At 50.9% G+C, this 25,279-nt stretch overlaps 7 protein-coding genes across 7 annotated transcripts; 3 read left to right on the top strand and 4 right to left on the bottom strand.

Moving 5' to 3' along the window:
* Window positions 1–4,014: 4,014 nt before the first annotated feature.
* On the top strand, window positions 4,015–5,860 carry TrAFT101_007127 (uncharacterized protein; the record flags this gene model as incomplete). The annotated part of the gene is made up of 2 exons (XM_024901095.2): window positions 4,015–4,724; window positions 4,786–5,860. 2 exons carry the CDS (start codon window positions 4,015–4,017, stop codon window positions 5,858–5,860), a joined length of 1,785 nt encoding a protein of 594 aa, XP_024756699.2.
* Window positions 5,861–6,259: 399 nt separating this feature from the next.
* On the bottom strand, window positions 6,260–8,111 carry TrAFT101_007126 (uncharacterized protein; the record flags this gene model as incomplete). The annotated part of the gene is made up of 2 exons (XM_066127970.1): window positions 6,260–6,304; window positions 8,004–8,111. 2 exons carry the CDS (start codon window positions 8,109–8,111, stop codon window positions 6,260–6,262), a joined length of 153 nt encoding a protein of 50 aa, XP_065984084.1.
* A 230-nt stretch (window positions 8,112–8,341) lies between these two features.
* TrAFT101_007125 (uncharacterized protein) lies at window positions 8,342–11,302 on the bottom strand (the record flags this gene model as incomplete). The annotated part of the gene is made up of 2 exons (XM_024910249.2): window positions 11,011–11,302; window positions 8,342–10,955 (listed from the first exon to the last, which is right to left on the bottom strand). Exons 1-2 carry the CDS (start codon window positions 11,232–11,234, stop codon window positions 8,342–8,344), a joined length of 2,838 nt encoding a protein of 945 aa, XP_024756700.2. The 5' UTR covers window positions 11,235–11,302.
* A 2,649-nt stretch (window positions 11,303–13,951) lies between these two features.
* TrAFT101_007124 (uncharacterized protein) lies at window positions 13,952–14,300 on the top strand (the record flags this gene model as incomplete). The annotated part of the gene is made up of 2 exons (XM_066127969.1): window positions 13,952–13,963; window positions 14,037–14,300. 2 exons carry the CDS (start codon window positions 13,952–13,954, stop codon window positions 14,298–14,300), a joined length of 276 nt encoding a protein of 91 aa, XP_065984083.1.
* TrAFT101_007123 (uncharacterized protein) lies at window positions 14,246–16,710 on the top strand. Its single transcript, XM_024901152.2, has 2 exons — window positions 14,246–14,554; window positions 14,641–16,710. Exons 1-2 carry the CDS (start codon window positions 14,383–14,385, stop codon window positions 16,167–16,169), a joined length of 1,701 nt encoding a protein of 566 aa, XP_024756702.1. The 5' UTR covers window positions 14,246–14,382; the 3' UTR covers window positions 16,170–16,710.
* A 1,719-nt stretch (window positions 16,711–18,429) lies between these two features.
* Window positions 18,430–20,775, bottom strand: TrAFT101_007122 (uncharacterized protein; the record flags this gene model as incomplete). Its single annotated transcript, XM_066127968.1, has 2 exons — window positions 18,430–19,563; window positions 19,642–20,775. The coding sequence occupies 2 exons, from the start codon at window positions 20,773–20,775 to the stop codon at window positions 18,430–18,432; spliced, it is 2,268 nt and encodes a 755-aa protein (XP_065984082.1).
* Window positions 20,776–21,990: 1,215 nt separating this feature from the next.
* Window positions 21,991–22,293, bottom strand: TrAFT101_007121 (uncharacterized protein; the record flags this gene model as incomplete). The annotated part of the gene is made up of 1 exon (XM_066127967.1): window positions 21,991–22,293. One exon carries the CDS (start codon window positions 22,291–22,293, stop codon window positions 21,991–21,993), a length of 303 nt encoding a protein of 100 aa, XP_065984081.1.
* Between the last annotated feature and the right edge of the window lie 2,986 nt (window positions 22,294–25,279).

The raw sequence follows: 25,279 nt of genomic DNA, 5'->3' as shown, positions 1-25,279 counted from the left end.
GCCTGGCCAACCATGGCTTCCACTCTTAGTCATTTTCAGGTCCGGCCCGCTTGTTATTCGCCCCCTCCTTGCGCATCAAGGGGGATGCTAGTAAGATCCAGCCAGATGTTTGAAAAAAAAAAGTATAAAGGATTAACAGGAAGAAAGAGTAATTTTCGACTCCCCTGTCACGAAAGTAGAGGCCCGTATTGTATCCTCCTTGGAGCCTAGTGGACGAGCATCAATTGTATTACTTGAGTAAATGTATGACAGCATCTTGACCAAACCGGGTGCGGAAAGGGTGGCACCTTGATGAATTAGCATTTCTCTATGCATACTCTGGCGTCCAAGACAGCGAACTTTGTCTTTTGTTCCTAGCCACACTCTGTCCCGTCCCGTCATCTCTGTTTTTCCCTCTAAGCTCTGGGTGTAGACAGAGAGAGCAGGGATATGAGAAGAAATTTTTTCTCTTCCTCCCAAAGGTCCCACCACGGAGCCGTCCTCCTAAGCTGCCGCGGTGTCCAAGAGGAGTTGGCTGGAGCTGAAAAAAAGTAAAGACGGATGAGGAAAAAAAAAAAGCATTTTGTGACAGGAAGGTTGGCAGGGTACTGGCTAGAGTCTCGACTCTTTGATCAGCGCTGTCGACCTCCACCCGCATCCAATGTCCATGTGGCAGTCAATCGAAAGCCCCCTCAGACAGTCTAGAGGAGAATCAAGTCCGGGGCCGAGCGTCCAAGACACGATTTGATCGAACCAAGTTGTTACCGGACCGATCTTAGAGTCGGTGTCTTCAGATTTAACTTTGTGTCTCTTGTTTTCATCTAGCGGTGTACTCTGTGCGCTGTGCCATCTCCAGAATGTGACATGTTCTCCCACTGCTTTCTTGCGCGATGAGCTTGTACAGCACGGACTGACAATGCTAGCCGCTGCCTCTTATCTGCGACATCAGGGCTTACTGGTACGTTGGCATCATGCTGTTGCGTCCGTCGGCAAGGGCTGGTTGGTGCAGCTGACTCCATTCCTGGGCGAGCACGAAAAGGCGGCGAAAAATTAGGCATGGCATGGGATAGCAAAGTTCATTAAATGAGCTTAGATTTTAGGGCGCTCTGACCGAGGCCCTGGGCCCTAGGCCGAAGATATTGATGCCGCTGGGTAATTGGTTGAATAGATGCAGTGCATTCTTGAGACTCGCTCGCTCTGTAGGCTTCGGTTTTCCCTCTGGCCTCATTCTCGTCTTGCTCTTTTTCTTTCCTTCTTTCTTTTTTTATCTCCATCTCTCGGCTATCAGGCAGGGAGGCGGACATTCTTGTCCAGCGGTGAAACTGCAGATCGCCAATCGCACTCGCAGCAAACAAGCGAGCCGAAGCTGGCTTGCATGGCCATAGGTAGCAGTTCTAGATAACAGCGTTAGCCAGAACAGATTGCTCGAGTCAATGGCCCTTGTATGTATGAGTGGGCGGCCTTGGACGCACTCCACAATCGCTATGCTAGGGCCATCCATGCGACTATCTAGCAGCAGTAGCATACATGCTAGCAGCAGTATCAGCAGTAGTTGCTGTAGTTAGCAGTACTTGCATAGAAGCTTTGAGGTACATGAGTGATAAGTATATGCCTTGCTCTTGGGCTGGATTGTGGCCCTGGAAGACAAAAATATGATTACCTTGTTTAGATATACAGGTAATGCTCTGTACATGCCTCTGGCGAGACATGAAAACAAACAGCCGTCTTCGTCTTCCTCTGCGCCGACGCTGGGCCAACGTGGAGCGACGTGTTCTGGTTGCATCGACCGATGGCTTCAAGCCATACTCGCGCCTCGCTGCATGCTTGGGTGTGCAACCCAAGAGCAGGTGGTGGTTGCACCGTGCCTTGCCAATCTCTCGAACAGGAAATGGCTCCAGAGGCCACCAAACAAAGTACGGTGCACAGTCTAGATTAATGGTAGGTGTCGATATCCATATTCTCCATACTCATGGAGACCCGCGGCCGAGCAGGCACCAGGAACGGGGCAGACAAAGAGTGCTCCAAGGCAACAGACATGGTGGCATCGATGGCTGCTCGGACGATATCATCTCGTTGTTTCGTCCATGCAGCGGCAGCAGCAGCAGCAGCATCTGGTGATTGGGCTTGCAGCTAAGTGCTGTATAATGCAGCCGCAATTAAGGAGCAGGTCATATGGCCATCAGATTCAATATACTGCCAGTTGTACATCCATGCAGGCCTCGCACATACAAGAACACCATCTATACTTGCTTGCGCTGCACCTCCTCATAGCGGCATGTGCTGTGATGCCTCCATAATAAATAGCAGAGCCGAGCCGAGAAAGCGGGCGACCTACGGGTACAAGGAAGCACGGTATCTCGTAACATCGCGAGTAGTACACCCTCCCGCAGTGCCGCTGCAGTTAGCTGCGTTCGAGTCTGGTCTGCTCCGTAAATCGATACAACATGCCGATGAGCGACGCAAGGCCATAGGTACACCCACACCGGTACAGCGCTAGTACCATGCCATACCATGCCATTCCCTGCCTGGCACGATTCCCAGCATGGACTTTGAGAGCTCGGATGCCTTTCGAGCCTGTCGTCAGAGTTCCGTGCCCTGACGAATCCCTCTCGCGTACTTCCCTTGCCCTTCAGCACCTCAAGTTGCATGCCTTAGCTCGCGCCAGCAGTGCTCCGTCCAGCTATCTGCAGGCCAAGGGCAAAGGGCAGTCTCTAGCCTCCACCGCCCTCGTCGCCCTTCATCAACGGCGCCTCTGAAACCTGAGGCTACAGGATGCTAATAAACTCTGGTATGGCGTCTTGATGGCTTGGGGTTGTGGAGGCTGGCTCTTCTGGAACTCGTGCTAGTGGCCCGCGCAAGAGCCATCCGGATTCCGTGAACAGCGCAAACCCAAACAGGCACAGTGCCGCCCCAAGGTCCTGTACTCCACCGCCGCAATGCAGTCGTAGCGGCGAAACCGCAGAGAGGCAAAATAAGAGAAAATTCAAAAGTCTAGCGAGACCAGGGTTGATAACTGTGCGCCTCTGGGTCACTGCTGCCCTGCCGTCCGGCTCTTCCACTGGCTGACCGGGCCCTCCAATAGCCCAACGGAGGGGGTCGATGTGTGCTGCTAGTCGCATCGCAGGCGTCCAGGATCAGTTGCTCAAGCACCATCCGGCCGGGCCTCCATTCTCTGCGGTTCCCGGGGCCTCGTCAACCACTTATTACGCCTCTGGATCCGCTTTGCTCGAGCGTCGTTGTTGTCTGGGTTTTGTTTGCACCGGCTCGCTGCTAGGAGAGAAGGCTTCTGACTCTGCCCCTCTTCTTACTTATCCTCTTCTTATCCTCTCCTCTCCTCCCTTCCTCCACAGCTTGCAGTGTTTGATATCTCCTCCTCCTTCTTCTCCCCTCCTCCTCCTCCTCCTCCTCCTCTTCTTCATCTTGCGGCCTCGCCGTTTGTGCTGGCTGGGTTGTTCCTCTCGTTTCACCATTGCGGCTGCTACCCTCGCTCCACCCCAGGCTCTTAGTCACCTTCAATTTCGAGAGAGATCCAGAACGCCTGCGCCGGAACCCACAGCCACGGACCTCGTCTTTCGGCATCTCCTGTCATCAATCAGTCACCTGGCCGCCGAATAATTTGCCTCGGTCCTTGTCGATCTGCGGCATCGCCTGTTCTGGTTCTGGTTCTTGTTCTTTTCGTCTTCCGCAATTGCTTCTGCTAGGCCCCGGCAAAATTCGCCCGATTCCTAATTCTACTTGGCCAGGCACGGAACCGGCTGTGTGTTTTGCGTGTTTTGTGTGGGTGCGCAGGTGACCTGAAAATCGGCTGCCACTACCGACCGAACCTGCAGCGCTGACAGCCTCATCCACGGCCTCTCATTCGTCCACACTTACACCATCTGGTCCGCCCCCCAACAAACAATTGTCTGCATCGATGCTAAAACTGGCGCCTTGCTCTCTTCTCATGGTTTTCTGATCCAACGCAGAAGAGTTTTGGAGCCGCCGCCGACTGCGTCAGTCGAGCCGCGCACGCATTTCGAACCCTGAAAATCCAGCATGGCAGCTGCAGTCTACTCCAACCAAGACTCAGACTACTTCAACTCTGCTCCAATGCGGCGCTCACATTCTCACTCCAACCTGGGCAGCGCCTCGCTGGCGGGCTATCACCACATGGCCGCAGACCTGTCCAATCCCTATGCCCACCCGCCAACCAAATCCTTCTCCGATTCCGACCACTCGTCAGCGCCCTCCTCGCCTCGCACCGCACATATCGAATCAGCAGATGCGTCCTACACATCCACGCCTTCTAGCAATCTCTCAATAGCCTCCGATTACGAGGAGGCCTTGTCCATAGACGAATCTCCCGAGGACCACTTCAGCCTACCACCATTTACTGCCGATAAGCTTTATCTGCATCCGCAGATTCGACCAGATGACAATCTAGAGCCTCCGCCAAGTCCTCGCACTGGTGACTCTTACACCGTCTCGCCCGCCGAGCAGGATAGTTCCGTCAGCACCTCAAGGCCTGATAGCCCTGAGCTCAGCGACCATGCCGAGGATGACACAGCAGTTGTGAGCAGGCCGTCTCGGCAAGTGGACTATCTATCCCATGAGTGGAGAGAAGAAGATATCTGGTCATCATGGAGATACATAATATCTAAAAGAGGAGAATTTCCCAACAGTGCCAGACTGGAGAATGCCTCATGGAGAACATGGATGAAGGCTAAGAACAATCTGAAAACCATTTCCCCGGAAACCCTCAACTGGTAGGTCTTACAATGACGGATTGCCATGACTGCGACTATGTGTGTGCTCATATTTTCTTAGGCTTAAAGATTACGACGTCACTTGGCTCTATGGGCCTCTTCAATCCGGAAAGCATAATGCTGCTAACAAGACTGGACCCCCCAGCGTCTCATTATCGAAATCAAGTTCTCTTGTCAACTTGGATAAGATGAAGGATAAGATGAACAGCAATAAGAAGCCCATCCTGAAGAAGAGGAGCATGTCGGAGATTATGCTCCAGAGGTCATTATCGACTGCCTCCCTTGTCAAGCAGGCTGCTGCTGCCGTACATGCTCAGGAATATCGCAGTGCGATGCGACGACCTAATGTAAACCGGGCGAACACGGATTACATTTCGCTCTCGTTTTCTTCCAGGCGAATGAGTCACGAAACCAGCAGTGTTGTTGCCTCGTCTACAGATTCATCGAGCATTACATCCCCCAACCCCGAACGCAGGCATATTCACTTTAACGAGCAGGTGGAGCAGTGTATTGCTGTCGACGTCAAAGGCGATGATGCTGATGACTTGGACATGGACATGGACCTGTATGGCGATGAAAGCGATTCAGACGATGGTGTCATGATGAAGCGGGTCAGGTCAAAGCGACGCCCATCAACAAAGAAACGCACTCAAAAGAAGGTCAATATCGAAGGCAAGATTATCGCCATGCTTCCGTCTACAACTCTCAAGTACCAAGGGGAAGATAGCCCTGATTCTCAAGATTCAGCTATGAAGCACAGCACACGCGTCTCCCGCAGCCCTGTTCTATCTCCTTCATCATCACAGGAGACTCTCCGCCCTTCCAAGTCATCTACTGGGTTTTTCTTCGACGAAGATGAAGACGAAGACGATCTGGCTCCGGAAATTCAGATGCCTACTCTAGGCTGGCTATCTCCACCATCAGATAGTGGTGCCAGTGGGTTGCACAGATCGACATCTTCAAACAGTCTTCTTGACGAGCCAGCAGGCATGCGTCGGACGCCTTCGGGGATGTTTATGCCATGCGAAGAAACCGAGACGTCATCAGGGGAAGGCATCTTTGGCCGAGTAATTGACACTGTCAATACTGCCCGCGACATTGCCCATGTCATCTGGAACGTCGGGTGGCGAAAATAATCGCTGGAACCAGATAATTGCCTGCGCCCCAGCAGCATTATTCAATTGGGCCAGTTGGCCGATCTTTCAGACTCCCACGATACCACGAGCAGCAGAATGATCCAAGCGCGCTTGATAGGACTCTCAACGCTTCGACCAGCCAGGGCCCCGAAATCCGGGGTCCAGCGTTGCATTACGCATTACCCGCTGATTTGCGCCTAACCAGCAAACTCGGCCAGCTTCCATTAATACATTACATAATAATTCTTCCTTCATTCACCTACTGAGCTTCAAGTGGAACTTCGACTTTCCCTCTCAATTTTTGTTGGGCCCGGCACTACGACTAAGCCTAGGCGTCATCAGGAGGCGAAAGCACGACGAAACTGAAATGGTTTTGTTCTCGATGTGGACACGGAGATGTCACGAGATGCCGTTTCGGTGGTCGGGTGACTTCATTTCGGCCACCTAATTTCCTTCACTAACTTAAGTTTTTTTTTCTTGCTTGGCTCAAACAGCGCTAGGGGTATCATCCCGGCTATACGACGGCTCATGACAAAACATGTCTCTGTACCCATTCCCTTTTCTTTGTTGATCTTTCTAATACGACAAGACAAAAAGAAGCATTTATTTATTTTTCTGGAATACCACTGTCAAAAGGCGGCTCAAAGGATTTCAACCTTGTTTCATATACATATATATATCCTCATATTTGAGAAGAGGCGTGTTTTGCCTACTTGTTCGAAAATTGGTTTCTTTTTTTTCATCGCATTTTTTTTTTTAAAAAAAAAAAAAAACTTTTATTTCTGCTTTTGGACAGTACAAAAGGGAGTGTTGAGGGGGGAATAATGGGTTAAAGTTTTTTTTTGGGTTTATATGGCATTGGTTGGAATTGGGGGCTCGAAAAAAATAGCATGGAAATCTGGATTGAAGTAGACAGACCGTTTGTACATAGGAATATACAGCACAAGCAAACGAAATAAAAGAGAGGAAATTCACAATAAGTCTTTGGGCTCTCTGCTCGATGCGTATATACAGTGAGTGAGTTACAATTGAGGTACTTATTGGGAGCTTCTACTATTACTACCAGTGTAGTATTAGGCCGAGTGCCTAATATATGTATATCTTGATAGCATGTGTGTGTTACATACAAGCTGTTCAATCCTGAGGTCAAAATCCTTACACTTCTTGTAAAGACCCTTTTTCTACACACCCGTCTAACTCAGTAAACGACCAATCTACTTACCGGAAAAAACAAGACACTGCCAGACAAAAAGAGACCAAGTTTGGATTCTAATGCGGAGAAACTTGGCTTTCTTTTCTTTCATCCTTGCTTTGATATGACAGGATACATGTACATGGATGCATGAAACCCAAGGAGGGGGTACAGCAGGCAAAATAAGAAGAAAACCGTCATTACGGACGAAAGAAGAAAAGATGCAAAGGGATTGAAGGATTGTGGTCACGGCAAAGAGCGATTGGATATTAAACCCTCGGGGATTATATTCTTCTCTTCTTCTGTGAATGGGAGGCCGCGTCATCTATACGCCATAATATGTATGCAGCGAAAAAAAAAAAAAAAAAAAAAAAAAAAAAAAAAAAAAAAAAAAGTTCTGTCTGTCCAATGGCTATTCGTACAAATTAATGAAAAGGGGGGAGAGAGAAGTGGTATATGATACATGGTCGAGGTGGTCGCAGCAGGGCCTGAAACGGCGTGCATAATTCAGCGCCCGTATACGTATATGAAAACGATGTTACTGGCCAGTCCCAGTGTAGCAGTGCATGACAATAAAAGATGTCGGGGAGTGGCAAATTTGGAGGCAGAAGGTAAATGATAAAAGGGATAGTCTGTTCCCAGTTGCATAATTGTACAAGTACTTCGTACTCCAAACAAAGACAAAAGTATATGTACAGGCTGTCAGAGTTAGGCGTCCTCCAAGTTTGCTCCCAACAAAAGGCCCCTGGAGAGTGGGGCCCCGTCAGATGCAGCAAAGTCTGGGGTAATTCATACATATGCGGGGAGAAAGGAGTCTAGGGGGTGGAGTGCACGAGGCCAACCACAGACTGCCAGCCAGCGTCTGTAAGGCCAGAGAGAGGGAAGGTTGAAGAGCAAAAAGGGGGGGGGGGTTGCATATGCGGCTGTGCGGTGCATTGGGTTGAAGGAAACCTTCGCGGGGCCCGTGAATGCCTGCTTAGTTAGGCGTGCGTGCTGCAGACTTGCATGATATGGCTGCAATGCTTTGCCCGAAAGCACATACTGCTGGGTGTGCACCATCTTCTTATCATTTGGTATTCAACACGTTCGAGATGCCTCTAGGCCGAATGACTCCCTCCAAATCCGGATTGAATAGGTGTGGCATCCAGCACACCATATCGACCACATATTCACCGGTTTTGACCTGGGGAGATAGGAGCAGCTTGTGCATGTCCGCCAGCCACTGATTGCTCTAGTGTGACGGATCTTGGCGAGTGCGCTGCTCATATTAGAGCCCATGTTGAGGAAGCCTATATGCCATCATTGGGTTCACGGCCGAGATACTTGAGGGCTTTGACGAGGATGCGCCGCGAATGAACGTTCACATCTGCAAGCTCAACTTCGAATTGATCTCCAACCCGGACGTCCTTGACGAGGGCCTTATGATTCAAGCCCTCGATATCCATTATAGCATTTAGACCGAAGAAATCCACTCTGCCGATGCAGCCCTGCCGCCAGCGCGAACTAACAGTAAATCGGAGCCTGCGAGGTGCCGTCTTCTCGAAGCGCCATGCACGGACAAGGGCAATGAGGATCCACTCGAGGATGCCGCGAGAGACTGTGCGCGCCATCTTCTCGCGGACCTCCAGCAACGGTAGGGTAGTCGCAAGCTGAGTAGAGGAAAAGGGAAGAATGTCATCCAAATTATCGGTCTCCGGGCTAATGGTTCGCTGAGTAGTTCGTTCGTGCTGTAAAGCTGCATGAATTTGCCAGTGGACAAGCAAATCAGAGAAACGACGTAGCGGCGATGTGGCTTTGGCATACATGTCCAATCCAAGGAGGAAATATGAGCCTGGCTGACTCGATATCTCGATTCCACCCGTAAGTCGAGTTAATTCTTGTCGCTGGCTGCCACTTGGCTCAATGCCCTTTCTGATGAGAGGGTAAATCTCCTTTGTAGCGTAGTCGAATGCTTTATTAATACCATATCTGAATTTGACGTTTCTTCGGTAGGGGATCGGGATGCTGCGAGATGAACACCATCGTGCCGCAATTTCACCAGCTAGAACCATGGTATTAGAAACGACAGAACACCCCGTGGATGTCTCGTAGGCGGCCTTAATGTATGGATCAGGCGGCAGGAATTTTGATCCGTCCCCTTCATCAGAAGTGTCTTGGAGAGACACTGAGACGGATGGACGGGGGAAAAAGTATGGCCACGCTCCTTTTTCGAGGCGCTTACTTTTGATAGCTTCGGCGAGTTGATATAATAATAATAAATCTTCTTTGCCGGATGAGTCCAAATCCCGGGCTGTAATCATTGGGCGATTTAATTGTGGTTCTCCATTTCCTCCTGGTTTTCCGACAACAAGACTATGGCTGGGAACTGGCGGCGGTGCTGGCTCATTGCAAAATTTGGAGACGTCCTCAGGATCCAAGTAGACGACTTTTCCCAAGGTACTAGGCTCAACCTTGAAGTCTAGCAATTCGCCAGCTCTGTTGACTCTTGCACTAAAAGTTAATGCTGGGCCGCCTGATTTGAGAGAAAATTGACCAACGAGACCATCGGATGCATAGTCTTTGGCGTCATCTTCTTCACCCAGGTTAGAAGGTAGCATGGCTTGAAAGTGCCCAGGCAGATATATATTCTCCGGAATCAACTCCATGTATTTGCACAGATCAGAATTCGGCTTAATACTCGAAGCAGGATCGGCTGCGTGAACGTGAAGCCAGAATTCGTCGGGGTTATCCGTGCGTTCTAGTGAGATACCATCATCAATAACCATAGTCGACGCTGCGTCGATACAAAATATGGTAGATTGCCCGTGTTCTCGCCTAAAGCCCGCTGCAATATCCGGTCGCCTAGATTCCTCGAGATCTTTGGGAACATCCCGCTCTAAGCCACCACCTCTAGCTATTGTAACGTTTGGGAAACGGACTTTGTAGCGTGACGGGATCTCCCATGGAGGAATGATTCCAATTTCTTGCAAAAACGTCCATGCCGTGCTCTGATCGAGAACGGTATCATCGTAGAGTTCAAGGGCACGAAGAATCAGGGCGCCGTGGCCGTGAAATTTCGATCCAGGTTCGAAAAGGTCATAGCTCGCCCACCATTCCAAGAAGGCAATGATATCCTTACTTGACTGAGACCACTCCGGCTGTGGCAGCTGCATACTGTCTCCAGGAGAAAGGGTCCCATGGGGCGTCCATTGCCGCTTTGAACGGCTCTCCAAGACTACTTCTCGTGCCTGGAGAATGAATTTCCCGAGGATGGTTTCCTCAAGTTCACTTGGCTTTGGTGCTCTCAGGCGTTTCATATTAGTTTCTGTGTAGTCACGGACCAGAGTAACAACTTTATTGATGATTTGCGTATGACTCTGAGGGAAAATCTCGAATAAATGATCGCGACGATGGCAGTCACTAGATGGGCTGAGTGGCCGAAAGCCAATCTCATTTTGATATAAAGCTGCATGAACAGCATATAGTGCAAAAGAGGGGAATTGGCCGCACACTTTGAGGGAGGCAGGCAGTAGTATGTCGGCAATCTCAAAAAGGCTAAGATACCTGGCTTGCTGCTGAGTGGACAAAAACGTCCTGACTGCATCCAGCTTTCCGAGGTTCTTTTTCTGAACAGCTTCTGCTTTGAGCCTGAAATCCATCATTTTTTGGATCAGCCGAGAGCCATCGTCTCTTAAAGGGCCCTGTTCGTTGCGACGTAGTTCTTCAAACTGTTCAATTGATGCCTTTTGTGGCAACTTGGCCATGACAGGTGCCAGCTCTTCCTGGGTAGCAAACTTGGCCACCGTGAATAGCGGAGAATATCCCATGCTAGTGAGCCACCTGCCATTGACAGCATAGAAATGGTTCCTCTCTCCAAAATACCCTAGGTAGATTGCAAAGAGGGGCACTCGCGAGCCAGTTTGTCTGGGGTGGATGTTAGTGAATATGCTCACTGAGACTCAGCTTGCTGACTCCTTACTTCAATTCGACGAGATCACCAGGATGCCTAGAGCTCTCACTAACAGCACCAACCTGGATGTCTTCGTCACCAAGATCATCGCCAAATTCATCCGTCATCCCCGCTTTATTAGGCCGCAGCTGGTCCATTTCAGATGAGCCTGTTGATTGAGTTCGACTCAAGTCGTTTGAGACACTGCCGTACAGGATCATGTCTGGAGGCATGCTATCAGAGTTGTTTTGCATGTCCTGAGCAGCCCATAGCCGCAGCCGCTGGCGAATTGGCAAGTAAGGGACATCTTTGGGCGTCAACTGCTGCTTAGTAACAGACTTTGGTATATGAGACTGCCCATATCTTCCGCGTGGGTGGGATTCGCTAATGGTGCTCGCCCAATGCTACATAGACGGTATAAGTTGAAGCTTCACGACACGCCCACAAACATAGAAACTCACTACTTGAAGCCCTGAAAGAGCTATTCTTGTCTTATCAACGGTAAATAGATTTTCTAACCCATATTTGATGAAACGACAACGGCAGCGGGACAAATATTGCCGATGAACGGACTGGCAGCCTGGTCGGGGCAGCATGATGGACATATGCTACCACCTATTTTAAGGTTGGCTTGCGCAGTGAATATTTTTTTAAGCCTTATCTGATCTGCTGGAGATGTGGCGCCAAGCTGATGGTGGCGCGGCTATATCACGTGAAACTTAGAGTAGCTGTGGCTTGAAAATCCGCAACCAACCCCAGTATTCCCCAGCCAGGGGTCGCTGGAGAATAAACACCACCAAGAAGCTTATCGAAAATGCGTATGAAATAAATTGCAAATCAGATAAAGACATCCATGATGTCATTCAATGGCTTGAGAGAGAGCGGTGAAGCACTATTAAAGTTGGCATTTTAGATGGTGAGCTCACTATGGGCGAGCTGCATTGGAACTACTACAAGGCACGGAATACAGCAGCTTGTGTTGCTCCTAAAATAGCAGTTTCTGCTGTCTCAGACATTTGTTCTCCCTCCGGTGATTGTCCCAGTAACACCACAGAGCAGAAGCAAGCCCGCACTTGGAATATGCAACGAATCGCCAACGAGTACTTCCACTATTTTGAGACAAATTAAAAACATTTCCAAATGTATTTTCTCCGGCAACCCAAGCCAGATTCTGGAGTGGATGATGTGAGGGCAAAATAGGCTTGAGATTCAGCCATCGGCTTGTTGGGTTGTTGATATACTACTATCACTGCTCTGGTCAAGAAACTCAAGCGAGTTATGAGTGAAATTTAGCTTCTGACTGTCCCTGCAGATCCCCAAATTCGCAGCAATTTAATTAGGCAAGGTAGGCACGTTCCTTGCTCTTGCATTTAGCGACGCCTCCTAAGAATGGCAGCAACTCTGGCCAAAACCAAGAAAGTCGCAGGGATCGGAAAGTGCAAACAAAGGAAGGGGGGAACCTCCTCGCTTATTTCGCCCACAAATCTCGTTGACTTGGCTTTAACGCAATGGGATTCTTCTATGCGCGCTGTCTTTACTTTGGCTAATTATATATTCTTTTCCCTTCAACGCAATCGGTACAGAGTCTATACTTGGACATCGCAGCCTCTCGTCTGCATTAGAAGTGAACGGCGCGAACGCTACTCCGTACTCTCTCGCTACCCGCATCGACCGATGCCGACTTTCCTCATCTGGGGGGGCATTTTGGAAAATCACCCGTCTACTTGTACTATTCGTCCACACGGCTCCACGGCATGCCTGCTCTCTGCCAGCTTGCATTGCAAATTGAGGACCGACTTAGCAGGGGCCAAGCCAAGCGACCCTTTTGAACAGCAGGGGTAGGCATCCATTCTGCAAATACGAGAATTGCCTGAATAGTAAGACTGCTAGCTAGTAAGCGACCCTGATTGGGCAGAATTGGATCAGGCTTCTCGAAGCAGAACTGGCGCCCCTTTCTCGAAATGAGCTGTTTTCGCAGCCCAGCAGCCAAGCCTCGACATTTACTGCCGCTTCAAGAGCCAGTGCGGCCCCAAGACATCTTAAAACGGGGACCCTTGTCAGAGGGGAAATGCGACTCTAGCTAGGGTCAACAGAGGAAAGGCCCTCTAGCATTGCGGAGAATCTAAGCTTAAAGTGGCACAAATGCAACCTACCGCTCATATTAGCTGGTGGTTCACGACGTCCGCTAGAAGACCGCCACGAACGACCCCGAGACTTGCGGGATGAAGAAGTGCATGGGGACTCCGTCAGACCCCAAGCTGCGGCTGACGCCAACACCGACATCAGAAACGCCGACAGGCCGGCTGCCGCACCTAGGCAAGGAACGGGGCTTGAACTGGGTCTAATAGGGTGCGAGGCGTTCTGTGCCTGGCCCGCTGAAGCGCCAAGCGGAGTGGGCAGATGCAGGAACAATCTCGTAGGCTAGGCTAGCTAATAGTGGTTGGCCAATGCATGGCCGAGATTGGCCAGAGGATGAGGATCGTCGCTCTACGTTGAATTGCCAAGTGCCTGTCCCTGCTTCAAGGGAGGGTTGAGCGCCAGGCCAAAATCTCAGATGACAAGACGATGCTCATCTCCCGGCATAGAGCTGATCAGCCACTCATCGCCGGTCACCCGCACATGTAGCTTGTGGGCCCATGGAGTTCCGATTCTCAATACGAAAATGTGCCTTTGGTCGGCCTACTCCCACTGCGGCTGTACTCCCTGTTGGCGAGCATTCCTACCGCCCAGTTTTACACAGCTCAGCAGCCTCAATGTCGCAGCGCTGTCCCATTGTTGATGACACAGCTGCCTGCTTCGTCCATTATCAGTGTGTACAGGCTGTTAATCCAAGCGACCGTCGCCAATTCGCCCCTTTCAAGGAGTGTTCACGCGCAAAATGGAAATTGCTTGGCCGAGCTCCACCCTCTCCTATTTGACTACGAGAGGCCGTCTTGGCCTAGCAGCTACTTTGTATTAGCAGCGACCAGCGATGGACTCAAAGGTGACCACAGTGACTCGTCTTCTTTCCACCCCCTCTCTTTCCACCCCTGTCATTCCTCCTCTAACGGGGGCAGTACCTCGTCTGCAGCGGAGGATTCCACAACCAGCTAGGTATACGTTCCGACCGACTGTTGGTGAGCACACCCCGTAGCCAAGGCTACTCACAGCAACGAGCCATGGTACCCGCCTCCACGCGCACCGCCCGTACTCATAATAATGGCCGCCTTGCCCACCCAGCCCGCCGTCTCTTTCTCCTTCTCTTGTTCCCTACGGATCGTCAAATCGAGGTCTTGAAGGAAGTTGCTTCCATTCGCTCTCCTCCTCTTGTTCTCCAGTAACCAACTTACCGCTTCACTCTTTCAGCGGGCATTCTTTTTTTTGTAATTGATATTCCTAATAACCGAAAACCTTGAATTCATAATGAAGGGAACAATCGCCGCCGCCGCCGTGGCTGCCTTGGCCGGTACTGCCAATGCTTCTCACGGTCACCGCCACGCCCACGAGCTCTTCGCCGCCAAGCGACACCAGACTGGCGACGTCTGCGTTCCGGGATGCACCACCATCTGGTCGACTGTCACCGGCGAGCCTACTTGTATGTTGATCGGCAACGACATTCTCCAGCAGATCTAGACAGTCAACTCTGGGCTTCTGACAAGTGTATACTAATCTTTCCAATAGGGGTTCCTGCACCTCCTCCCGTCACCTCCGCTTCTCCTGTTGCACCTACTACCGCTCCTGCACAGACCACCGCTGAGACTCAGGCTCCCTCAACCTCCGAGGTGATTGTTGTTCCTGTGCCGACACCGGCTCCCGTCACCTTCTCGACTCCTGGAACTTACACCATCCCGGCCACCACCATCACCCTGACCGACACCACCACCGTCTGCGGTGCTACCTCGACCCAGGTGCCCCCAGGAACGCACACTGTTGGTGGTGTTACCACCATCGTTGAGACGGCCACCACCGTTACCTGCCCCGTTGCGACCGTCTCGACCAGTGGCACTGTTGTCACCAGCGTCATTGTCCAGACCACCTACGTCTGCCCTGCTGCGGGAACTTACACCATTGCTCCTATCACCACCACGGTCCCGGAGTCTACGGTCATCGTCTACCCCGTCCCCACCAGCTATGCTCCTGGTACCTATACCGCCCCCGAGAAGGTGGTCACCGTCACCGAGACTGACTATGTCACCTGGTGCCCCTTCGAGAGCTCTGGTCTCCCCACTACTCAGCCCACTCCTACTCCGGCTCCCGCCAGCTACCCTCCTCCTGCTGCTCCTAAGCCCAGCAGCGCTGCGCCGGTCTACGTTCCTCCCGTCGCTCCCAAGCCCAAGCCTTCCCAGGCTGCCCCTAAGCCTCAGCCTCAGGCCCCTAGCGGCGGTCTGACCGGCAGCAACGACCACTACGGTATCACCTACACTCCTTATGAGCCTACCACTGGAAACTGCAAGGCCGCTTCCGAGGTCGAGAAGGATATTTCCGACCTTAAGAACGCTGGCTTCCAGGTTATCCGTGTCTACTCCACTGACTGCGACACTCTTGAGAACGTTGGTGGCGCCGCCAAGAAGTACGGCCTTGATCTGATCCTCGGTGTTTTCGTCAAGGGTGATGGCTGCAGCTATGACACCCCGGATATCAAGATCCAGGTCGACGCCATTTCTGCCTGGGCTCAGTGGGACATTGTCAAGCTCATTGTTGTGGGCAACGAGGCTATTATGAACAACTACTGCTCTGCTACTCAGCTTGCTTCCCTGATCACTACTGTCAAGGGCAAGTGCAGCGGCTACACCGGCCCTTACACCATCTCTGAGACTCTTAACATCTGGCAGCAGCCTGCTGTTTCTGCCGCTATCTGCCCTGCTGTCGACGTCGCCGGTGCCAACATCCACCCTTACTTCAACACTGCAACTCCCGCTTCATCCGCTGGTGACTTCGTCGCTGGTCAGCTCGAGCTTCTGAACAAGGTTTGCTCTGGCAAGGAGGCCATTAACCTGGAGTGCGGTTGGCCCAAGCAGGGTTCATGCAATGGCGCTGCTTGCCCCGGTGACAGCGAGCAGGCTACTGCCATTCAATCTATCCGTGAGAAGTGCGGTCACAAGACCGTCTTCTTCTCATTCGACGACGACATGTGGAAGCAGCCTGGCCCTCTGGGCTGCGAACAGAGCTGGGGTGTCGCGGCTGCCTTCTCCATTTCAGGCATTTACTAAACAGATTCGGAATCTAATACGCAATGCACGACGGGTTTGACTACAGCTGAATGTCGTATGCCAGACAGGGCCACCATCGACACTCTGGAGCTGATTCGGTAGTCCAGGCGGCCATAACGGCTTTATATTCCCCCTCCCTTACAAGAGACGGACCTGGTCTGGCCACGATTTTTTATACCTTTTGCGGGTATTGTGACATGCGAGTCTTGTGGTACTGTGTTTATTTTGGGGGGAGGGACAATTGCGCGGTAGTTCTGTATATGAGGTCGCCATAGGTCCGGGTGTACATTTTGCATCTGATGCTAATGCTGTAATTAATTAATTGTTCGATGAAACTATTTTACAAACCGTGATGAACTTATGACGTGGATCCAAATCCAGTGTACACCTGTGTAAAGCTACTGGGAACTATGCGTACGCGTCAGAGCTATCACGACGTATTTGAGTCGGTCGAAACATTCATTATTGATGTATTGTTATTGACAATCATTAGCAATTGTAATTTTCATCTGTTATTTATACTTTGACAGCAATAATCACGCAGCTAGGATGCGCGTTCCAATGAGCCGGTGTCGACCAACTCCATTCCTAAGGGAGACTAGGCAACACGAGTGCGAAAGATTGTAGCGCTAACATTAGATATTACTGCTGGCTGCGATGAGCTTTTCTTTTACTTTTAATTTTTCTCCCCTTTTTTTTTTTTTTTTTTTTTTTTTTTCAATATGAAAGGCTCAGATGAGGTCATATATGAATGAGTGAGCCAGAGATCTTTACAAACCTGGAGCTATGTGTAATAATAAACTAGCTTTTAGCCGACTGCTGTGCGCACCACTCTTAATTTACCCTGTATGCCACCGAAAATTTCCATTTTGACAACGCCATGAATATAGAGAGGAGCAGCAGAAAGATCAAGGTTTTTTTTTTTTTTTTTCCTCTTTCTCTCCATTTTTCCCCAATCGTAGATGGAAAAAAGGCACGCACTGGTCGCCCTTCTATCAGGTAATGTCAGACGAAAGTTTTCTATTGTTGTTTCTTGGTCCTCTTTTCCGCCATTACCAAGTTGGCTTCCATCATATATACTGTACAGAAGAGTTTTCAAAATAAAATTATTTATAGATACAAAGATACACTTTAAAACTCCCAACACAAACTTATATATAGGTACTCTCTCATACAGTGGTGCAGATATACTACACTTCTTAACCCAACCATAGAATCAAGAGAAGAAAGAAAAACAAAAGATCAAAAGCCATTTCGTCCTATATGCCTACGATATATACCATTGTGTGTGCGTGTTTTTTCTTTTTCAGTCCACTCTTACTATGTTCCCAAACTTAAGATACAAATATCTCCCTCTCATCTTCCTATCATAAACCTTATAAACTTAAATCAGAAAATATGCCCATAGTTCGACCACAAAACAGAAGAAACAATCTTGTCGCATGCCACATGTGGAAGAAGTTGAAGAGAAAGAAAAAAAAAAAAAAAGAAAAAAAAAAGGAGGCTAGAATGAGAAAAAGAAAAGGATAGAAAAGACATGAAAAAAATATCGCTAATAACCGTGACTTGTAAGTCCTCGTGCATCAGACCCAAGTGCCATGCTAAGAAAAACCAAACAATATAAAAAAGGAGAAAAGGAATAGAGGGAAAGAAGAAAATGGCCAAGGCATGATAGTGCAATCTCGGCTCAGTGAGATTGGCTACCTACGAAGCCACGCCCTATCCCCCCCCCTTGTTCTGTTTTCTTTTCTTAAACGAGAAAAGAGGCGCCTGATTTTCCCAAAACCGCCTCTCTAAATTTTTCGCTTTTTCTTCCTTTTTTCAAACACTCATATAACGACAAGGGGAATAAATAAAAAAAAGTATCCAAAAAAAATGCAGAGACAAAAAATTCATCATGAATTCCCAGAAGAAGTTGACGATTCTCAGAATCCAAGGCATAAACATCTTCCAGGCTTAATCATTCAACAGCCTTTTATTCAGGGTAAAGGTGCCAAAGATACCATGTTAGAGAATATTAAGAAATGCAGGCTAAGGCGATTGAGCTTAAAAGAGGTTTGGATGACAGAATAAGGGATGTGTCATCACAGTCATAGGTTAGGGAAAGGGGGAGAGATGAGGTGTGTGTATAAAGTATATACAAGTCAAATAGGGTTTCCTGAAAAAGTGACGAGAGGTAGGAGGAAAAGCGGAAAATAATATAAAAAGTGAGTCGTAACTTCATCTCAGGATGGGTGTTTAATCCCTTCAGTTGCTTTAGTTAAAATATACTTGGACCATCCATGAGTGGTGGTGGTCGGCGATGTTGAGAATCGTTCCAAGTAGCCGAGAATTCATCATCTGGGAGAGGTCGCTGCCGTCCTCCTGAGACGGGCTCATCAACTCCGTAGCTACATCGCTCGAATTGCAGCAGACCGCCACGGTGAGCGTCGCAGCAGAGAACCTTGAAATCCTGACCATCGTTGGTAAATGCCACGCCGCCAATCTCACCAAAAATGTCAATGGTCTGCTTAGAGCTAAAAGTGCTTGCATCAATCAGATGAATATAATCAGCCTCTTCGGCAGCAGCAAGGATTGGCTTGCCGCATCCCGTTGGCGAAAAGCGCAGGTTTCGGACACCGGCCATCTCGGTACTTATTGTGTGGACCGGTGAGCTTATGCCACTTGAATTGTGCCAACGTCGAGCGTCCCAGATCTTGACGGTCTTATCTTGGAATCCGGTGGCAACTGTATAGCCATTATCCGACCAGTCGCAGGCAAACCCGTAATCACGGTGTCCATTCAGCTGCTGTAGGACTTCTCCCGTTTCCGCATTGGTGATCAGAACATTCAGGTCATCACCTACAACGACCCTTAGTCGGCCATCTGGCGATATGGCTGAGCAGTTTAGGGCAAATGGATATGTAAATGTAGAGGTGAATTTTTCTGTCCGAAGGTCCATGAGGCGGAAACGATTGTCATTGCTTGCGATAGCGGCAGCAGGGCTATCGGACCTCCTCGGCTTATATATCTTTATGTGGTTGGTGATACCACTAATGTTAGTAGATATTTGCCCCTCGGAGTAGCTCCGCCTGTCTTCAGAGCTCAGCGACTGCAGGAAGTAATCGCCACCAAAAGTACCACTCATCAACAGGCCGCAGCCGGCGTCGAGAGTTGAGATTGCTGGACCCGTCATACCAGAGAATGCGCGTAGATCCATGGCCAATGTGGTCCTTTTCGTCGCCGTATTCATCACGTTTATGCCATGGACGCTTGGGTAAAATGCTTGTGTCCGAGTGGGACAGGCAAGAACGCTTCGGAGCTGGAAATGGGCAAGACTAATATCTCGTCGAACGTCCATCCTGTGAAATCGGAAGAAATTCTCAGTTGAAGGAATTGTATCGTTTGATTCCATCTGGTTTTTCGAAAAAGATAGTTAGAACAAAATTTTGGCTTTCAGGGTATGCAGGGGGGATTCTACTGTATAACTTACGTAGATATCAGAGCCAGGCCTGTTCACATAGTTCCTATAAGTTTGACGACGAATTTCTCTGGCGTAGTGGCGGGCCGTGTTCATGCTGTCCCAGTCTAACCCTTGCAGATCACAACCATTGGCGCGCAGATCTCTGTAATGTACACGCTCCACTCCGCTGTTAGCCTGCTTCAAGACCCTGCGGATGCCCGGCCGGGGTAACCTCAAGGACATTAGCGGAACGTTTCCATATGCCCAAGAACGTAGAAAGTCGACCAGGCCGTAGTTTTCAGACCCCAATATGCTTGGGTTTGGATTACTCATGTGAGGCGGAGGGAAAGGATCCAGCAACATCTGCTCCTCATCTTCATCGAGTGATAGCTCGTCAGCTGACAGGGGATGTTGGAGTAGTATGTTGAGGGCTTCGTCGAGCATTTCTTGTGGCATATTGGCCGGTAACGGCAGCTGGTTGCTCGGATGGAGATATTGCAAAAGGCTGGGTACTGAGGCTGGTGGCGCATGTGACTCGTCTTGGTCCATCATTTCATCCTCGTCGTTTTCGTTTTCGTCATCTTCGTCTTCGTCTTCGTCTTCATCGTACTCATCGTCTTCATCGTACTCATCGTCCCCCTCCATTTCTCCTTCATCATCTGCCAGGCCATCGGTATAGTGTTCGTTGTAAGTTGCGCTGGACTCAGTCATGAAATTGCCGCCGATGGCTCCATTTAAGTGGCTGATAGAAGCTCCTCCATCACTATCGCTCATCTCTTGATCATAGCTGTCATGTATGTGAGTATGGTGCTGAGCGGATGTGTATGCGACTCCGTAAGAATGATTAAAGGGTGAGTTGATAGGAGGGTCTAGTAAAAGTTCGTTGCTGCCAGAACCGTTTTCGACAGGTGCGTGGTATATTCCGCCTTGGTGGTGCTCGTGATAATACTCTTCGTGCTGGTCGAAATACATCTTGTCGGCGGTGTTGCTCCCCGGAGCAACAGCCGCATGCTGCGCCTGGTTCCAGCCCAAATCGTCTTCGTAATCTTGCTGTGAGCAGTGGTGGAAATCGGGATGATTAATTTGCTGGTCGTCGTAGCTTTCGCAGATACAGTTTTCGTAGAGCTCACAATCCGGTGGCAATGAGAGCGAGTTGGGTCGCATGACTGTCCGCGACAACAGCAAGGCTGGTGGCCAGGTGTTGCGGGATTGCGGCAGGGACACGCGCAGAGGGCCTTTGTCCCGAGCTGTGCCCTTGTCACGGCCTCGTCTTTTGCTGCCGACGGTGGCTCTTTTATCCCCTGGTGCGAATGCGCAGGCAAGGGGGGGGGTCTCGGTTTTTTTTTTTAAACCAACCTTGATCTGGTGCAAGCTCCTAAGCTGTCGGATGCGCTACTCTCTTCCAACCTCGTCGATGAGCCGCTGGCCTTGCCTTTGCGAAAGGAACCTTGCCACACCTCTTCTTGATATGTTCCCGATGTGTCCCTCTTCCACCTCTCAAGGTTCTTGAGTGGGCGGTGGCGACGGTGATTGTGGTAGCGGCAGCAGCAGCAGCAGCAGTGGTGGTGGTATACCGCCCTTTCCCTTTTGCTCGCGATCTTCCAGCCGCAGTGTCCGGTCTGACGTTTGCTTGACTCGCTCAAGCACTAGCCTCTGGAGAACGATCGCTTGGACTGCTAACACTTGAAGCAGCCGCTTGTTCCCGGTCTCTGCTGCACAGCTATCGTAGCCTCAGCTAGGAGGGAATGGGATATTATTTTTTTTTTTTCTTCAAAAGAAAAAAAAAATATGAAGATGGGCGGGTACAAGCGTATGCTTTGCGCGTGCGTGGGGTCGAATCGCCGGCACGGCCCAATGAATAATAAGCGTCCGTTGGACGAGATGGGATGCGGAGACGAGGATGCCGCTGTCTAGCTCCCTTCCGACGGTGCTTGTCCGGCTGTCGCCAATGGTGATGCTGGAGAGGGCCTGCTGGGATGGTTAGTATCGTAACGGGCGTTGAAGGATTGGTTGTGGTCTGCCAGCCAGCAGAGGGCATGTGATTGGCGGCAGAGGAGTGGCGGCAGAGATGATCTGGTGATAGCGATGGCGATGGCGATGGCGATGGAAGATGAAGGCAGTGGGCTACTGGTAGTACTGACTGATGTGTGGTCTCCCCGTCGCTGAGGCTGGCAGCCTCATGTGCTACTGCTGGGCAAGAGCTGTCGTGTAGAAGTGAGGTGAAGAGTCCCTGGTAGCGTTGCCCAGAAGTTGTGGATAGACTGCCAACTTTAATACGGCCCGCGGCCGGGCCTGATAAAAAACAGCGTGTGCTCGATGGCCAATCTTCTTGGTGCGAGTCAAACCCCCTCCCCTCCCCCAGACTTTCCGCTTGGCCTATCAGTCTCTCTGCTTGTCCTGTCTTGTACCCGCAACCAGCGCGCGAGCAAAACGACAGCCTCGAGTCTCGAGCCACTCCCTGGGATGTACGTAGGGCTGACGGACACCGACGGGCTGGCAAATGGCACGCCTTTGCTCTGCTGTCTTCTCTTCTCTTCTCTTCTCTCTTCTCTCAACCAGATCCAGCGCGCCTGTGGTAATTGATTTAGCGCCGGCTGCGGCCTGGCCGAGTCGCGACAGTTGCAGAGGAGAGGAACGATCAGAATCAGACACATCATATGTGCCGTCTGCTGGTGAGCGCATTCTCCGAGCGATGCTAAATCGGCGCCAAGCCGGGCAGGGTCCGTTGATGGACACAGCCTTGAGGCCCGAAGGTCACCGGTACCACGCAGCGAAAAATTACCGACTTGCTTCTTGAGGGAGGGGATGATCCCCGTTCTAGGCCAAGACGCAAGCCATAGCCAGGACTAGCAGCACGCTGTGTGAACTGGATCGATCCCTGCAAAAGAGGCTGGCAAGGGGGGGGCAGAGGCCAAGGAAGCTCAAGCCTGTGCTCTGTAGACTGTACTTGGAATGGGCTGACCGGGGTAGCAATGCAATCCAGCGCCTTGCAGCGCAGTGCTGTCTGCCTTTGGGTGTTCTGTGCAACTCTGGGTTCAGTTATTAGCACGGTATCTACCAGCCAATCTCACCGAGCCTTTCAACTTCAGTGTACTTGCACGTGCAAAGCCCGACGCATACAGGTCGGGCTATTGGAGTGTTGCACAACAGTAGGCGCTCAATGAACGCGTGCACGGCATTGGCCAGCGGGCGAGTGGCACCGTGCTCGTGCTCGTGCTCGTGCTCGTGCTTGTGCTTGTGCTTGTGCTTGTGCCTGTACCAACACCAGCCAGGAGTCAGCATCGCATCGACGCGATGGGGCGATGGTCGCGAAAAGCTCTGGGGAGGGATGATGTTGGTGGCGTCTGCCCGGATATCGCTGAAGCCGTCCTGGACGCTCGGGGCAATAGGTGCGAGGAGTGCCCGAAGTGTGCTGTGCTGGTCTGAGCGCGCAATGGCTTACACTTACGGAGTACATGTACGGCTTGTTACAGCACCTGCTGGTCTACTGGCCTGCTTGCGAGTGCTGGCGCTGGCGGCGCAGATGATCGGTGCCGCTTGGATAATGCCGCTATACGCAGTGGACAGCACGGCGTGGTGTCTGCTGGACAGATAGCGCTCTTGGCCCCCAAAACGAACAAGATACACATCAATTCCGAGCCGGCTGCTGTATGGACAAGCAGGGGAAAAAAAAAAGGTCCCCCAATTTCTCCGCTGCGGGCTGTTTGGCCAAAGCCCCAACGACCAGCATCGCTCACCTCTCACATTTTTGCCCTCTCTATCTTTACTTGTCTGGACCATGCTTAGTCTTGCAACAGACACGGCATGACGGTGCTGGTCTCCCGAGGCCTGATTCACTAGCAGGCTTTGTGCGAAATTGCCGCATGCACGATTTGCATTACCGGGATTGCATTCGGCACGCCACGCCATTGCACTCATTGGTCTGGAACTCATAGCCTGCGCGGTTGTCGCTGCCCTGCACTGATACGAAGGAATCCAGAGGACGGGCAGCCGAGGAAGCAAATCATGCTGTACGCAAACAAAGCGACACGGCAACCCGAGAGCCCAACCAAAGCAGAAGTGTGTACTTGTATAAGCATGCTTCGTCGTCGTCGTCGTCATGCTCCTATCGGCCTGCCTCGCAGCCAAGCAGCAATGCCTTTTTAGGGACCAGTTGACTACCTGCTGTAGTAGGTATATCTATTATACTCGGGTGATGGCAGTAGAGCCACCTATTCCCTTGCCATCTCAGGCAGTCCGGGCTCCGTAACTGCTGCCAGGGAGCGATGCAGCTCAAACCGTAGTGGGAATATCCAGCACTGCGGAAATATGCATGACAGCCACACACTCGCCGCCAACCTCGTTTTTGCTCGCCCACCAATGCCTGTAGGAGCAGTACATAGTGCTCGTGCTGCTATATTCCAGCATGCCGAACGCCCTGCGATGGCTGTGGCTCATCTCGATGGGGGATGGACGATCAACGGACTCTCGCTTCTCTCAGCCTTGGGTCTTGGCCAACATCCTCATCCTCTTGTTTCGTCGTCATGTCTCGCACCCTCTTCGGCTCCTGCAAGCCTCTTCCACCCTCCACGCCCGAAAGCAGCAACCTGCTGCAGCATCAATCGGCTGGCTTGTCGCCCAACGACCAAAGACGGCTCTTGTTGGGCTTTGCTGCATGTGCATGTCTCCCAAATCCTCCGCACCCTGTGCCGGCATCATGCTATATCACAAGCTGCTAAGCCAGCGTCTCAAGCTCGAGACGGCTTCGTTAGCACCTTCGATCGCAATATACTGCTTCGTGCCTAGGCGTGTGTATTAGGTACGCGACGCCTCGGCCTCGTCCAGCTGAGAGGGTCTGGTTGCATCCAACAGGCATTGGGGGGGGGCCTCTGCCTGCATGCAGGATCCATATTTTCCTTCACCGGTCGCGCTTGTAGTTTGTGATAGATGACCTATAAGCTTGCTTCGTTTTAGCCCCCTCCCCTTCTGTTCTGCTAGCCCATCCATCACCACGCAACGCCGCCCTCTTCTGGGCTGCTTGGCCCGTCTGGTGGCTGAGAAAGGATAGCAGAGAGGAGACGGACCCCTGGGCTGCTGCTGCAGCCACCGATGTTTGGTAAGGAAGCAGCAGCAAGCAGCATGAAGCGTGCTTCCACACAGCACGGTAGCTTTCTTTGCACAGCATGTATGTATACACAGAGACTAACCTGGGTTCGCCTCCAAGTCCAATAGTATTTCGATTGGATTTGATACTCTCGTCCTTACGCGTACGTGGCCTGGATACGCCTACCAGTTGTGGAAGCCTCCGGAGTCTTGTGGCACCTTGGAATGGCTCGAGAATAGCCTTTCGTATTATAACCGGCGTTGATTGATTGCTCGCTTTTCTGCTGCCGCTAGTATTACGGAGCACCGAACGCAATATGGGGTAACGCTCTGCGGAGCACGGATCAAAGGCGAATAGTACTCCGTACAAGGCCACTAAGAAAACTGAGGAAATACCTATCACAAAAAAACAAAACGGCCGATTTTTTATTATTTCGTTTTACCCCCCATTTGCCGCGTGTGCCTCTTGCGTGTGCGTCGATTCATGCAATCGCGGTTAATTTTCTAGTTTTCTTTCTAGTTTTCCACCAGTTCTCGTGCCCGACTGCTACCTCGATAAAAGTCCAAATTCAGAAAACTCCGAGAA

This window comes from Trichoderma asperellum, chromosome 4 (assembly GCF_020647865.1).
Source record: "Trichoderma asperellum chromosome 4, complete sequence".
NCBI classification, from domain to species: domain Eukaryota; kingdom Fungi; phylum Ascomycota; class Sordariomycetes; order Hypocreales; family Hypocreaceae; genus Trichoderma; species Trichoderma asperellum.
Note: the sequence above shows the minus strand (reverse complement) of the source record. Positions and strands in the feature narration are given on the sequence as shown.